The sequence below is a fragment of the Mugil cephalus genome, chromosome 7 (genome assembly GCF_022458985.1).
Source record: "Mugil cephalus isolate CIBA_MC_2020 chromosome 7, CIBA_Mcephalus_1.1, whole genome shotgun sequence".
Lineage (NCBI taxonomy): Eukaryota > Metazoa > Chordata > Actinopteri > Mugiliformes > Mugilidae > Mugil > Mugil cephalus.
In genome coordinates, this window is record NC_061776.1 from 26,871,690 (window position 1) to 26,887,538 (window position 15,849).

Sequence of the window (15,849 nt, forward strand, 5' to 3'; positions counted from 1 at the left end):
TTTTCCATATAAATTCTTTCAATTTGATACATTCTGATTCTAAGCACTTCATCTCATTTTTTTCTCTTTATAATATAGGTAACACATGATATCCTGTTGTGTTGGCACAACCTCTTGTAGATGCCAAGCAATGCATGCTAAAATATAACAGAATGCAATTTATCAGTGAGCCCTCAAGCTAAGAGTAAACCTTGGCAAATGGGTCTGTATGAGTAACATCTAACTGCACAGGTAACAATGTATAGGCTACTATATCGGTGTATTCTCAATGCTGTTTTTTTAAGCATGTCACACATACAGTGCAGTTAATATTGGTTGTATCCATAAAAGGTTTCAAAAATATTAGTTGGGTTCACTGATGAAATTGTGGATAATGTGTTTTTCTCGAACAATGTAATTTTGGGTGCAGGTGTTTAAAAAATGGTGAAGCACAAACGTCTCCTTTTGATTCAGGACCCTGGCCCCCCTCTCTATTCCGCCTCAATTTCCCAGATCACATCGCTCCTTGTACTGCCGCCATATTGCCTTCGACTAAACGCGCTGGCTGGATCGGCTCGCGTACCTTCAACTGAAAATGTAAGTAGAGAAACAATGATATTTATGCAAGCCACGCACATTTCGACATTATTTCTGAACTTGCACGTCAATAACAGTTTGATTGCGAGCCTGTTACTGTTTAAATGTAGGAAATAACGCTGGGAAGGCACACACCTTACGTTAAGAGGCTGGTGCGTCGGCTCTTTCTCTGTTGTTGTTTTTTCCTCTGTCACAGAGACAAATTACATTCACGACTCTCTCGTTCTATTTAATGTAGTATCTGTTTGTATCATTATATTGTAGTGCTTAAGCGGAACCGAAGGACTGTTAGACGTGTCCGTGTGTTCTTTGTTTTCTGTCAGCTACTGAAATGCTATATCTCGAGCTTATTTCGCTTCTAGTGTTAGCGTTACGAAGAATAGCCAGCCTCTCTGGTGGCTAGTTAGCATTAGCCGAGCCTCACAGATTCTCTTGGAATCTGTGTGCGGGGTCTGTCTATGAACGCAAATAATAAGATAGTAATACTTGATCCACACCAGTAAGCACCTACCGTAGTAAATTTACATACATTTAAAAACAGCCGCAGAGGACGAGTTTCTAATATGAATCAATATATATATATACATAGCGCATAGTGTTATGTTTATATCCACGGATTGATCATTGCGGTACAGGATAATGGTTAGAAGTAAACGGCGGTCATGTCAAACAGCATTACTATGGTATCGATTTCCACCTTGTCATCCAAATCATCCAGTTTGATTAATTTGGACCACCCCCACTTTCACCTCTAGTCTGTCACATGTATGGCAGCATGGCAACGCAGCTGCAGCAGCCCAGAGTAGAAATGAACTGGATTATGTATTCGTTAGTTTTTTATTTCTCTAGCAGTGGGGCACTAGAGTTGTGAGGTTGGCTGTATATTTTATTACCTAAATGTGTATTTTTTTTCTTAACATTTAGAAAGGGAGATCTTGCATTTTCAGTTGTTACAAAAACATAGTTTTGATTTTTCAAGGCAGATGTTTATCCCATTTATCCATTTTTTCTGCCTCTAAATTGGTATATATATTAGTGCAGTCAAGAGCTAATTTTAGGGATTTCACCTGATATGGATAATGCCATAAAATATACGAGGATTCCGTATTGTTTTTATTTTTTTCTATCAGATAATTAACATTTGTCTTTAAAAGTAATCACAGAATTTTGTCATTTAAATTTGTGGTTTGACGTCTTTCAACAGTTGCTGTTTCTGGGAATATCCTTTTAGAGACCGGCTCATTTTCAGGGTGTAACATTTAATCCTCCACAATAGTCATACATTTAACAGGGACCTGTTAAAGGTCCTACAGACCTTTCATTGCCAGTAGAGTAGGTAGTTCAATCAGAACTTTTTTTTCATGTACATTTATCAATCTTTATTCCCACCCATATGCAACTGCAGTGGTGTTAACTAAAGTTGGCTTCACTTATTATGTACTGCTATGAAACAGCAATGTCTTGAACTTGAGTTTTGTTAACATAATGTATTCATCAGCCAAGTAACAAATGTAACCTACAGGAAAAAAATGTATCAGACCATCCAGTTAGATGTCGTGCCTGTAGTGGAACCATGCCACAAGAACAACTCAAAATGAAAACACTCGAAGTAGTTCTAGAATTTATTTGTAAAATAACTATTAATAAAAAAGTCTCACTCAACCCAGACTGAAAAAGGTCATTTATGTTAACCCATCATCGGTATCATAGACATAAACTGGTTTTGTAATACCTATAGCCTTTTGACCTACCACGAGCAGCTGTTGAAATGGAGTGAATGATTGCTCCAGGCTGTGGTCTGTCTTTTACATCAAAGACTTGGTTGTGGTATTGTTATGCGAGCCGCTTTATGGTTTATGAAATCGCACAAGACAAAGCAACTGAGAACACTCAATTTAGGCTTTACACCGGGGTAAATGTACAGTACAGTACAGCATTAATAGTAAATCAGGCAGTCCTTAAATTTAGGTTGAACATCCACAGCTTTAAAAATAAAAGTTTTATTAAATTATTCATGGGTGGCTAACATTAGAGTATAGAACAGGTTGCACATTAATTGCAGAGTCGATAATTTCATCCTTTGTGTCCACAGGTCTAAGTGTCTTTGATGAAGACACTAAAGAAGATAATTCATTTTACTTTTCTTTTGATTACAGGAGACAAGTGCAGCCTATCAGACTTAGACTTAGGCAGACTTTAATGATCCACAAGAGAAATTAATTGGTCAAAGTAGCTTAGTTGATATAAAAAAAAAATGAGGTGTTATACAGCTGGATGGAGTAAAAGAAGTAGATAAAAGAAGTTCTGTAGCGTTCACTATGGCCAGCCACAAATTCCAAATTAGTAATTATTGCCTGGTTATCCTAAATATACAAGAAAATGTTGTTTTTGTGTTTCCCAGTGTTGCAGCAATGACTCAGACAGTTCAGACGAACGGGGTTCAACCCCTCAGTAAGACCTGGGAACTGAGTCTGTATGAGCTACAGAGAACTCCACAGGTAATGGTTCATATCATAACAGTTTATCACATAACTGTCGCACAAATTCAATTTTATGTCAGAAAGGCTTTTAATTTATTCTTAAGCCTTAACTCTATTGCTTCAAGTTTAAATCAGTTCATTTTTATATCATTAGCATATTTGGCAAGACATAAAAAAAGATGAAGAAAGATGAAATGTAGCAGCAATCAATACACCAACAGTATGTTGGACATGCAATACCTAAACGTTTTTCATGTCCGTCGAGAGTCAGACATAGTAGTTGTAATAAATTCCCCACACACAGATTTGTGCATTATTCAAATTGATGACAGTAGCATCGTTGTGGTCACGATCGTATGTACGTTAACATGTGTCTCAATCTGTTTCATACTCAGGAGGCTATAACGGATGGGCTGGAGATAGCAGTGTCGCCCAGGTCCTTGCACAGTGAACTTATGTGTCCTATTTGCTTGGACATGTTGAAGAACACAATGACAACCAAAGAATGTCTGCACCGCTTCTGCGCTGATTGTATCATCACAGCTTTGAGATCTGGGTGAGGTTTGAACTTGTAGTAGAAACCAAGAGGGCACTTTGTGTTCTTGTATTGTTATCCAAGTCAATTGTGGGACGATTTAATTTAATAGTAAGAACCTCTAAGGGAAGAAGACAGTCTTCATGTTCCGATTATGGTGTGTTGAAGCGGAGCTTGTTTCAACACCATCAAATTTAGGTTGTTAGGATTTTCTTTTAGTGCACTGAGAAGGAACTTTTCTTTAAATGAAACAAAATTTCATATAATGTATGATTCAAGGCGTGATGTGTAGCCTTTCTTCTAAATCATATACAGATTAGTCCACCTATGTTTGGACACTGACAAATTTTTTTAGTTGTTTACCCAAATATATGAATGTGGTATTCACTGCATACAGGCACTGTATTTAATGTTATTGACATCCAAATTGGAGAATGGATTTAGAAATCACAGCTCCTCAGTCTGTAGCACTTTCTTCTTCAGGTCCAAAGGTAGTTGGACAAATGATTCAAAAACTGTTATATGAACAGGTGATATGTCTTCAACAGGGAGGGAGTCTGGGGTTGATTCAAATGTAACATTTGCATTTGAACACTTTGAACAACATATGGTCAGATGTTTTCTTAAGGGGAAACATCTTAAGACTTCATATCAGCTGTTGGGTATATTCCAGCGTGTTTGAAATATTTTGCATTAATAAATAGTTTTCCACATTGATGCATTGATGCTCTATTATTTTAGCTGATGATACCATTTTGCTTCTCCCTGCCCCTGCAGCAATAAAGAGTGTCCTACCTGCCGTAAGAAGCTAGTGTCCAAGAGGTCGCTGCGCCCAGACCCAAATTTTGATGCTCTCATTAGTAAGTAACCACAAGAAGAATCAAGGTTTAATCACTGCTCCAAGAATCAGTTTTGACTAACAATTTTGTAATAAATACTGTAAAAGATGTTGTTACAAGTAGTGTATATTCTTATAAGGGTTGTTCCCAGTTTACTGGAGGGTTTAGGTGCTGCAGTGGTTTCTTGCCACAGGGAGGGATGGATAGATAGATCTGTAACAGTGGCTGTTTTTTTTTTTTTTTTTTTTTTTTTTCAGATTTAATTACCAGAAAAAAAGTGTTTAAATTTGTAAATGTCGTATATTCAGTCCATTGTGATATCCTTTCACCAGAGCTTACTTGAATGTCTGAGTCTTATAGTTGTAGGAAAACCCCTGCATTCTTCTCCTTTCAGGTAAGATTTATCCTAGTCGTGATGAGTACGAAGCCCACCAGGAGAGAGTTTTGGCCCGCATTAGCAAACACAACAACCAGCAAGCTCTGTCACACAGCATAGAAGAAGGGCTGAAGATACAGGCGATGACCAGGTAAATGGACAAGTCCCAACACACACAAATAATGCAAATACATACGTGTGAGTCTGTGCTGGAGTAACACTCATTTGCATTTTTTTTTTTTCAGACTGCAGCGTGGTAAAAGACACACAGTGGAGAATGGTAGTGGAGCTGAGGACAACGGAGACTCCTCCCACTGTAGCAACGCTTCTGTTCACAGCAATCAGGTACAATATTGATTATCATCAACACACATGACAACACTGACTTTGACGTCAACATGGACTATCCATTTTTTTTTTAAATCTGCAAAGTACATAAAAAAAATCAAGTGGCAGAAACACAGCTGCGAATCAGTTGGAGTGGTTTGACTGTTCAGTCGGGTTCAGTGGGTCAATAGATACAGTCAGAACCACACGCAAAATCTCAGTTGTATATTTCAATGTGGTTCTCCAGGAGGCTGGTCCAAGCATCAAACGCACCAAGACAAGTGATGACAGCGGTTTGGACATGGACAATGCTGCTGAAAACGGGGGTGGGGATTCTGTCATTGACGGGGGCGCCAGCGAAATAGAGCTGGTGTTTAGGCCACATCCCACCCTGATGGAAAAGGATGACGGTCACAACAGGTAGGCACACAAAGACATACACTCACAACCAGTATGGTGTTTGACAAATCTGCTCTCTGCAAACAGAGCTTTTCGTGGAACCTGAGATCACATCTGGCTACTGTGCATTTTAATTTGCAACCGTCTGCTAACTGACGTCTGTGTATCAACACAGTGTGGAGTTTGTCCCTCGCTACATTAAGACGTCCGGTAACGCTACAGTGGATCACCTCTCTAAATACCTGGCTGTCCGTCTGGCTCTGGAGGAGCTGAGAAGAAATGCAGAGGCCAGTCCTGTTAACGTGGAAGCAGCCTCAGAGAAACAGTACACCATCTACATCCCTACTGCTGGAAATCAGTTCACTGTGAGTTCCCTTATACACAAACTTGGACAAATATATACATTCTTTGTCAAACCTGGTTTAGGATGCTTGGCTCTTTGACAAGCCACCACATCCTCCTCTATGCTAGCAGCTAGGTTTCAAGTGTGCACTGCTGACTTTGGAGTATATCTAAACTTTCAACTGCATTTCCATACAGACCTGTCAAAAATAACAGCTGTTAACAAATGTTTTTGGTTAACTGGGAAACATTACTGACATATTGACTTAAAATGTGTTCCTGAGAGTAGCCCATTCAGCTTGTCCTTATAGAAAAAAAGCTCTCAAAAATAAAAATGCAAGTGCACAGTCCTCAGGGTAACAAAGAAGCCATTGATTATGGATGGGTATGGAGCTTCAGAGTGGGATGTACCAACCAATTGTCTCTGTTCACAGGTTCTGAATGGTTCCTTCTCCCTGGAGCTGGTCAGTGAAAAGTACTGGAAGGTCAACAAACCCATGGAGCTCTACTTTGCCCCTACTAAAGAACACAAGTAGACACACACAAAATACCCATGCATTCACACATGTACACACACACTCAACAGTAGGAAGTAAGCAGATGGACTTGGCTACACCTGCGCACACAGAAACAAGAGGAGAGGAAGTGTGTGTTTGAAGGAGAACAAGGGGGTTCCTTAGACCCTCAATAAGACTCTTGTAAAAAGAAAAAAAAAACGTGTTTTATATTCTCTGTATCTTTCTCTGTGTCTCTTTCTATTTTTCTTAGTAGGAGGCAGCAGATCAGTACAACAGCAAGCAGACAGGACTGGCTGTAGATTTGTTCCATTCATAGCTGTTTTTTTACGAAAGTTTAAAGGAAATGTAGTAAACTAGACCCCTTCACACTTGTTTGCTTTGGCCTGTCCCAAGTTGCTGCCGTTGGTCACCAGTCTGGGCCTAGATCTCACCGTGTGACATGGCTGTTGATTTAAGACATGAGAGACTTGGAGAGAGATTATTGAAATGGGACAGCTGCTATGAAGCACAACTACAATATAAAAGGATGCAACACTGAAAGTTTCCATGGACATATCTAAGCATGGATACCACATGGGTTTGTACGTGGTCATGTATGGAAGTAACTAAAGGCCAGAATTAGAATTTGCTCGACTGGACATGTAGCACTGAGATAGTTTACATTCAGGAGGTTTTATCGTAATGGATGTGGTTTGGATTCTCCTCTTTGTAATGTTATTTCCATTTGCTGTTAGCATTTTAAAGTGCACTCTAGGAGTGTGTCTTGGCTCTCATGATTGACAGAATGAGAAGTCACACAGATTCAGGCTGAATGATTATCCTTGATGGTGTGAATGTTTATCAGTCAAATCTCAGAAGCTTCATGTTTAGAATTGGCTTCAATCTTCTTCTGAAAAAGACTTGTGGAATAAGAAGATGATGCATACATTTGTTTGGGATCTAGTAAACCTAAATTGACATTGTGCATTGATACTGAGGAGCTTGACAGTTGTGACCAGCAGTGGGCAGTTCAAGCATCAGCTATAAAGTTAGAGCACTGAGGGAAGTTCGTTTTACATATTATCTGTAATCTTTCAAAGAAGCGTGGCTGCAGTTTGTTTACCAGGAGAGGCTGCTGTCCAGAGGTAAAACCGTATGATCTAATGACCATGATACTGAATGCATTAACAGTACAGCTGCAGCTTCAGCAGGAGTTCTGCTGTTTGTATAATATGAGGGAGTGGAGGGGGGTCAGCAGAGTAACCTGTCATTTGGAAACCCTGGCGGAGCTGTTGTTTTGATCTGCTGCCGGTAGGAACAAACCGTCTTCTAATATCCGTTGCTGCTCTATGGCTCGTCCTTTTATAAATGTCTTTTGTAACATGGAGAGGAAGCAGTTTGTGTGATTGTGGGGAGGGATATTTTTGCTGCACCATATACAGTCTGACCGTACCAGTATTCACTATCTCCCACTGTTTCCACAAATCTACTCCACTTGCTGTTAAATCACCACTGACTCACCAGTGGAAAAGGCTTGACTGTCACAGGAGGATTACTAGCTCGCCGTCACGCATAGCGAGTGTGTTTAATGTTTTAGTACTTTTTTTTTCTTTTTTTTCCCCACCTTTCATGTATCTGACTGAGGGGTCTGGATGTTCCACGGGAACAGAATCCTCAGATAACTAAAGACAATTCAAGCCCTTGAGAGTGAGGAAGAGTGAATGTTTAGGCAGATCATCATATCAGCCTTATTTTCTTTTGCAGCTGATTTTTTAATTATTGTCTCAAGGGACCTGGGCAAACTACCACCATAACATTTGGATTGATTCAAATGTGATACTGCTCTTCTGAACTGACCTACCTTTCTGTATGTGCAACAGTTTGAGTTTGAAGACAAACCATGGTAGACAAATGTGAAGAGTATGAGCAGGACTGCAAAGAGCATGCCAAGTTAATGTCTCACATGGTCTACAGGCACCGCCATAGCCACTGAGGGACATGGACAATAATCATGAGTGATTGGGTGTATTAATGAGTGTGTTCTGTAATAAGGGTCAAATAAGAGGGGTGGGGTTACTGTTTTCGCGACATGTCTGGGCTCATGGTTTAGAGTTGTTTTTTTTGTAGTTAAAAAAAAAAAAAACTCACTGACAAGGTGAAAACCTTCTCTTGTCATACAAACTTCTCATTTGATTTTTTTCCAGTGTGTTCCTGATGCAACGCTAATCATGAATCCCGCAGCAGTGATGAAAAAACTAGTAGACTGGTGTCCTTGTTGTCATCACCTCATGTTCCTGGATTGATGTTCAGCTCATTCAAAGTAGAAGCATATTATTCACGAGAAGTCACAGTGACCAAATTAAAAGACACGTTCTAAAAAGGTATGAAACTTTCTTCTTAATTTGATCACTTGGACTTTATAATCAGATGACTTTGATGCAATAATGCAACAAAGTCATCTGATTATAAAGTCAAATGGTTAAATTAAGAAGAGAGTGAGAAAGGGAAGGGAAAAAGAGAACTGTTGTGAGAAAAAGCCTAAACACTGAAACCAGTAATTATGCGGGGGGAATTTGTGTACGTACATATTATTGGCAGAACTGTATCCAGTGTACCACCACTCTATTGATAGTTTTGAAAATGTACCTCTGTTTCCTAAACTTTTAACACAAAAATCATGTTTAGTAATTTTTTCAAGCACAGAATTTAGATGAGTATTCTCCGGCTCCAGCTCTCTCTCCTGGTGATGAGCTGCGTTTCCTCATCATATCTTACAGTAAAACAAGTCTCTGTAGGTTTTGTATTGCTGGTCAAATAAAACGTGTGAATTTGGGGCTCTGGAAAATTATAGATGAACTTTTTACTAGTTTGTGAAATTTTATAGACCGCACAGTTCAACGTAAAACTGTGTGTATGAGGAATGGAAATAACGATTAGTTGCAGCTGTATTTCTAAACTCTTTACCATCCTCATCAGACGACACTTTGTTAATTTGTTATGGATACGACTGTTTTTCTACTGGAAAGGGAAAAAAATGACCTTAAATTGAAAGTGTCTGAAAATTGTGTGTCGAGAGGAAACCTATCACTCTGTGGCGTTGCGTCTTTGGTCTGCCTGGTAATGTGCCAGCCGGACTTTCCCATAACCCACAAGGGATGCCCCTAACTCAAGACGTTCTCTGCTTTTGAGCTTTAGGAACGAGGCCTGACATGTGTCATAGCATACACTGATGGGGGTGGAAGTGGGTCAGAGTCCCAGCCCGTCTCCTTTGGTACCAGTGTGTCTGATTAGCCGTCTGTGTGGAACTGTATACTACATTTTTCTGTTGGGACAATAAACCTGAGTCTGTGTCCAACATTAAGCTATGTGGTTGTTACTTACTCTGAGCTTTACCAAAAACACTAAATACAGTGGATGGGGTAACTGCTAATAATAGAAAATTGAATTTTCACATCACACACACCTTCCACTTCATAATTTCATGTTATTTTAGTTCAGATGTTTTCAGTTTTCAGTGTTTAAACCTTTGACTGGTGCTGTTTGTTATCGGCTTTAACCATGAGATTTCTCAAAATACCAGGAAAGGTGGGGTGTGGAAGCTCAAATGAATGACTTAAAGCGGATTATCAGTTAGCTTTTATTCAGCACTTTATTTTTCTTTTTTCGTTTCAGATAGAAAAATCAATATAAGCAGTACAACCTGGATGTCAGGCTACATGAGTCAATGAGGTTTTGGTGTAAGTAGAAAAAAATATTCTGAACGAGCATGTTCAGGAAGAATGATTGGGGTAAAAATAAATCCAGTCCCAGCATGCACCGGGAAAAAGGCAAGGAAACACCACTCAATGACAGTTCACCCATCTTTTTCATTTCCAACCTGGATGACTCAGAAGCTCCAGCGAAGAGGAGGAGGAAGAGGAGGAAGAGGAAGATAGCTGTAGCATAGAAGAGGAGAGATGTTGCAGTGAGAAGCAGTCTAAAGGAGCAAGGAGCTGCTTTGTGTCTGAGGGAAGCGTCTCTCTGCGTGGCTGGCAAACGCAGACAGTCTGAGGTGCCAGCACCTCCCTGCCTGACTGCCAGCACTGCTTCATCCCAGAGGTGTGACTGAATGCAGTGAATGCAGCAAACAGAGGAAAGAACTGCATCAGGAAGACACTCGGCTCCAGTACAAAAAGAAAAGTCCAGGAACAGAAAATCAGCATTGGTGACTGACTAACATCTGTTGACAGCTGGACTGCAGCTTCTTAGAGGATCAGACCGTCTTCCTGGCAGTCAGGACCCTGACGATAGAGCCCACTCCTCCCACTGCCAGAGCCTGAGAACACACAGTACATAAAGGTTAGGAGCACTCAGACAACCACTGAGCATAAAGCACATTTCAGAAAGAGTTCTCTGCATTTAGCTTGATTTCCATGGTCTACAGATCCAGTTAGTGCTGTGGACTTTTGTAAAAACTATTTTTCCACTTAAATCAGACTACAACATTTTCTCTAACTAAGCTAATGCAGTAGTCAAATCAACTACGGACTGGGTACAATGTGGGCAGCACGATTGTTATTGTTGCTTATGTGATTGATGTTGCACTGATGGCTTGTGTTCAGTACATTCCATTATAGAAAATAGAGGTGGGAGTAGTACTGTATATTATACACTTTTAAAGACAAAAAAACATTTTTTATATACAGTCCAGACTTTACATATGGTTAGGTTAAGAGTTTAAGTTCAAACAGCTGTTTCAAATATACAGCTGCTGAATAAATCTTAAAAACTGACTCACATTTGATTTGCATTTTTTGGGGATAATGTCTCCTGATATAGTCTATAGACCTCATCGTTCAGCTGTTTCTCATGGTGTTAAAGCAAACAAATCATCAATAGCAAACAACAGAAATCGATCAAATCAGACGTGCACCCAGAAAAAATAATAAAAGAACCGAATCGGGATAAAAGCATATCATCCCAGGCCCAATAGAAAGGTTTCCAGTCCAGTTGCAATCCAAATATTATTATTATCATATATATCATATATAACTGGTAGCATTACTTCATTGAATTATGAAACTACCAACTGAACCCATGGTCGAGCAGAGGATGTACTGAAGTGAACCTCCAACCATAAATAGCGCAGCAATGTTCTACAAGGCATCCAGCAAGAAGAAGAAAAACAACATGTGGCTGCACATACACATACTGCATATCATACAATGCCATAACCTGAAAGGATACGTTTATTGTTTATCTAGATCCTGTTTATGTCACAGTTTGTACTGTTGTAGTTTACTATTAAAGACTTCAATTTATTGAACTGCTGTTCCTTAGTTTTCAGTGGTGGGACATTCTTATTTAGTGAGTCTGAGCTTTTATTTCCCCCCATGGGTATCAATAATGTATTATCTTATCTTAGTATCAAAAAGTTGTTTGTCACCTCATTATCTGTTTCTTAAATTACATATTTACGCCTATTTGTTTTTCTCAAAATGCAATCATTATAAAGCTGCTGGTATTATACTTTAATATTTCCCATGTGGCAACGCTGGCAGCAACTACATCCATCAAGATTATTGGCAGTAAGTTTGGCTGTTTGAATCAAACAAGCAATGATAATTGTGCATTATCCTTGTTCCAACATATTCCATCCCACTCAGAAACAAGTTACATTACTCACACTACGACCTCTGTGTCACTATGACACTTTGGATTCAGTGTTGACTTTGTGACCTGATTAGGATCTCAGCCTCAGGAAAAGACCCTGCTTGTTAAAGTATTAGACTCTTGGCTGCCACAGACAGTAAAGTGCAGTGTGTCCATGTAAGGAGATATGTTTCAGCATTGTACTTTTGTTTCAGTTCAAAGGTGAAAGCACCACTTGGAACTGGTACTAGTTTCATCTCTAAGAATATGAACTAGTCACCTTTTCATGCCACTGCAGCAGTACGGCGCTGCTGTTGTCAGTGGGTTTCTCAAAGCCTCTGTAGATGTATTTCATCAGCAAGTCAACTCCTGCCTTGTCCAGTGAGCCCACAGCCTTCTCTATGTCACTGCTCTTGAAGCTGCTCAGCACTTTGACCACCAGCTGCTCCGCTCGGTCCTGACAACACACAAACACACACAGATGAAAAACAGTACTATCAAACAGCGAGATGACATTCTTCTTTTTTTATAACCAAACATGACAGATTTTGTGTCTTTGTGTTGAACTAAATTGAACTAAAATAGACATAACATGATAGTTGTGTATTTAGAACAATCAATACCAGAATCACAGAATCTGCTGCAATAAACTTTGGACTGAGAAAACTCCAGGGGCACAGCACTACAATCTGTTGTTGTAAGTAATGTTGGTGAGAAAACGTGTGCAAAACTAGTGTTGCAATGCTATTCCATGAGACTTTTTTAAGTGCTTTTTCAAGGACGTTTTACAATGAGTGTAGGTATGATATGGTGCATTCAATTGTTGTGGAGTGTGATTTGTTTGATGCATGGTGCACTATTGGTTCTCGTGACATGCTAAAATGCACCATCTGATACCATCATTGAGGAGTATACTAAACAAAACTGACTTCTTTTTTCTTTTTTAAAAACTTCCTCTAATGCTAAAACATAGAGCTATTAAAAACTGAAGCTGAATGACAACACAGGCGTCAACCACATTCAAGAAAAGTGCTGTCGATATAAAGCCCCTGTTCTCATAAGACACTTGAGTTTACTTGTTAGTGCCTGAAATAATCAGCGTGCAACAAGAAGAAGTGGAAAACATCATCTGTCGAGGAGCAGTGTTAGGAGAACATGGATACCTTGGTGTTCTGGTTCTTGGTGTTGATTGGAGGGTTCTTTAGCACAGCTAGGAGAGCTCCGTTCATGTTCCCCTTGCAAAACATCAGTTAAGGTACAAACAGAGAGGACAGCAGTACATGTGCACGAAATATACCACCACAAAAACTGTGCGCTGTCGCTACAGGATGAGGGAACGGCATACTGTCATAGTAGAAGGTACCATCAAAGCACTTTAACACAGACAGCTGCAGCTTGCTGATTACTTTTTTGTCAATCATTGCAGGTTTGTGCTTGCTACGAGAAAGCATCCTGTATTCAACATTTTATCTGTTAAATCAGAGCAGGACAGCCCAGCGTACACACAAGTTAAGAGCAGCGGCAGCACTTTGTCATCGACTGAACTGACGTTTCGAATGTGTGATTATTAACAGTACACGCAAGTTTCACACCGTTTCACCAAATAACCTAGAAACGGAGCAGTCCAACAATTCTGATAGGTTAACTCATTTCAGTCTCAGTATTAGCTAGTTTTCTTTTGTGGTAAAGTTCAGGAAAAAAGAAAGGGAGGATCTGTGAACTAGTGATCACAGAAGCAGAAAACAAATTCCCCTATTTGTTCATTGCCATAAACACCGATCAGGCATTATGACCATCTTCCTAATATTGTGTAGGTCTCTGTTGTAACTCATCAGAGAATTAACATGAATCTTCTGAGGGTGTCCTGTGGTGTCTGCTGTTAGTGAGGGGCCTTTGGGTCCTATGGGTTGAGGGGAGGGGCCTCTGTGGGTCGGGCTTGTTCCTGTGCATACCACAGATATTTGGAGGTCAACACCTTATGCTGTTGCTGTATGTTTTTTTTTCTTCTTTTTTTCACCATATGGTCAATGTTTGGTCAAAATACTTCTCCCATCAGGGGTCATATTGTTACGTCCTTTAGCTGGACTTTAGGACTGACTATACAATACTGATCACTCATTTTGGACACCAAACAATTGATTAAAAAAAAAAAAAAAAAAAACAGAAGAAAGGCAACATGCACATAAAACTTACTACATGCTGCAAAATTATTATGAGATGGCCTCAATTAACCAGCATTGCTACGTTGGTTATCAATTGGACATCAACGGGGAAATTCCCTTCACAATAATGTATGAGTAGTGAAGTTACTTTTGTTATTTTTGGAGAAACCTTTTTTTTTTGAGAGAGAGAGAGAGAGAGAGAAATGGTGCGTTCACTTACCTCACCAACTAAAGCTCGGTAATTATAGGAATATAAGGTTAAACGATAGTTAATGAACTGGAGACCTAAAGTTTAAAGTGAACTGTAAACACCGTAAATACACAAAGAGTCAGAAATAGAAAAGGGACGTGGTTGAAATCCACATGTATCGACATGAACTCAAATATCTGAGGGCGCCACACCCTCCTGTGACTGACACCCGGAAATAACACACACAGCTACACAACGGAAATTAGCAGCTAACACCACGAAATCTGTTACAAACTTGAATATTATGCCTCGATTTTTAATATACCTGCAAAACACACACACACACATACACATATATATAATCTACTTATGTTAAATCCATATTCCGACTTCCATACGGTGCCGAGCTGGCTACATGACTCCGGTCTAGACACATGCACGCGCACTATAAATATATATACATATACACACACACGCACACACCTGGCGGCTGAGCTGTTCAAACACTGAACCAAGTCAAAGGATATTGTCTGAGTAGACCGTCTACTTCTGCTTCATCCGGACCAGCCTGGTTCTCTCCTCCGTCTTCCTCGTCCACAAATTTGTTCTCGTCGTATTCGTCTACGTCTACTTTCCTGAAGCGGTCGGACACTGTATTTTTAGACATTCTGGACGCGATAGGAAAGGCGGATAAAAGAAAAAATCAGACTTTAAGGACAGCAGAAACGAGGGGCTTCACAGTCCACTTTGCAGACTGCCTACTTCCTACTTTCCACTTCTGCACTTCCTTTTCTTCTTCTTCTTCTTTCTCAAATCTTTGGAAGATTTGGTCGACTAGTGTACAGTGTTGTCACATCAGCGCCCTCTACGTGTGTCTGGCATAGACGGTCCTCATGGGCTATTACCAACATGCAGACTGGATATAAAGATAGATGTATCAACAAACAATAAACAAACAAATAAATAAAAAGATTAGTAGTAATAGAATTTTTATTACAATAATATTCAATTTATATTATGGTAATGAATCAAAATGTTTCTTTTGTGTTGGAATAAAAACTTAGGATTTATTTGCCCGACGCTTTAGGTAATTCTGCAGCGCTTACAAGTTACAAGTTTACATTTGTCCCTCACTGTGAAATCCAGTACTCAGTTAAAAATAAACTACAAACTACCCCCACGCTACGTGGTAGGATAAACGTAAATGTCCAAGTCAGGCTCGGCTCATCCTTGTCTGCACCGAGATCTCAGTGATATAGTTATTAACTATAGATAAGGACGAGTATTATATAATATAATATCAAATAAAAATTTCAATTAGTCCATTCAAGTGTGAAACATGAATGATGAGCTATTGCTGATCAGCGTTGTTGTCTCCACCTTCGTCTCCTTTTACCAAAGACAATTTACGGTCGGATGAACTCAGATGAGTATTGACTTCCCCTCTCCTCTCCTCCATCTGTCTTTTCTTTGACTTTGCTTGCAAATTTGAACT

The 15,849-nt window shown here is 39.6% G+C and overlaps 2 protein-coding genes across 3 annotated transcripts; one reads left to right on the top strand and one right to left on the bottom strand.

Annotated features, from left to right (window-relative positions):
* The first annotated feature begins 437 nt into the window (after positions 1-437).
* On the top strand, positions 438-9,732 carry rnf2 (ring finger protein 2). Of its 2 annotated transcripts, none has more exons than XM_047588503.1 (9): positions 438-576; positions 2,978-3,074; positions 3,446-3,612; positions 4,369-4,451; positions 4,825-4,957; positions 5,052-5,151; positions 5,381-5,553; positions 5,708-5,897; positions 6,309-9,732. In XM_047588503.1, the coding sequence occupies exons 2-9, from the start codon at positions 2,988-2,990 to the stop codon at positions 6,408-6,410; spliced, it is 1,035 nt and encodes a 344-aa protein (XP_047444459.1). In that variant the 5' UTR covers positions 438-576; positions 2,978-2,987; the 3' UTR covers positions 6,411-9,732. The 2 variants fall into 2 exon arrangements, with proteins under 2 accessions (XP_047444459.1, XP_047444460.1); XM_047588504.1 differs by having other exon boundaries at positions 3,452-3,612.
* A 262-nt stretch (positions 9,733-9,994) lies between these two features.
* Positions 9,995-15,156, bottom strand: LOC125010132 (actin-related protein 2/3 complex subunit 5-like). Its single transcript, XM_047588505.1, has 4 exons — positions 14,882-15,156; positions 13,166-13,238; positions 12,283-12,459; positions 9,995-10,686 (listed from the first exon to the last, which is right to left on the bottom strand). Exons 1-4 carry the CDS (start codon positions 15,019-15,021, stop codon positions 10,624-10,626), a joined length of 453 nt encoding a protein of 150 aa, XP_047444461.1. The 5' UTR covers positions 15,022-15,156; the 3' UTR covers positions 9,995-10,623.
* Between the last annotated feature and the right edge of the window lie 693 nt (positions 15,157-15,849).

Coding starts and splice junctions, on each gene's coding strand:
- rnf2 (XM_047588503.1), top strand. CDS start 2,988: ATGACTCAGACAGTTCAGACGAACGGGGTTCAACCCCTCAGTAAGACC. Junction 4,452..4,824: donor AAATTTTGATGCTCTCATTA/GTAAGTAACCAC, acceptor TTCTCCTTTCAG/GTAAGATTTATCCTAGTCGT. Junction 5,898..6,308: donor CTGCTGGAAATCAGTTCACT/GTGAGTTCCCTT, acceptor CTCTGTTCACAG/GTTCTGAATGGTTCCTTCTC.
- LOC125010132 (XM_047588505.1), bottom strand. CDS start 15,021: ATGTCTAAAAATACAGTGTCCGACCGCTTCAGGAAAGTAGACGTAGAC. Junction 13,239..14,881: donor GTAGACGGTCTACTCAGACA/ATATCCTTTGAC, acceptor GATGTTTTGCAA/GGGGAACATGAACGGAGCTC. Junction 10,687..12,282: donor TGCTGCAGTGGCATGAAAAG/GTGACTAGTTCA, acceptor GTGTGTTCTCAG/GCTCTGGCAGTGGGAGGAGT.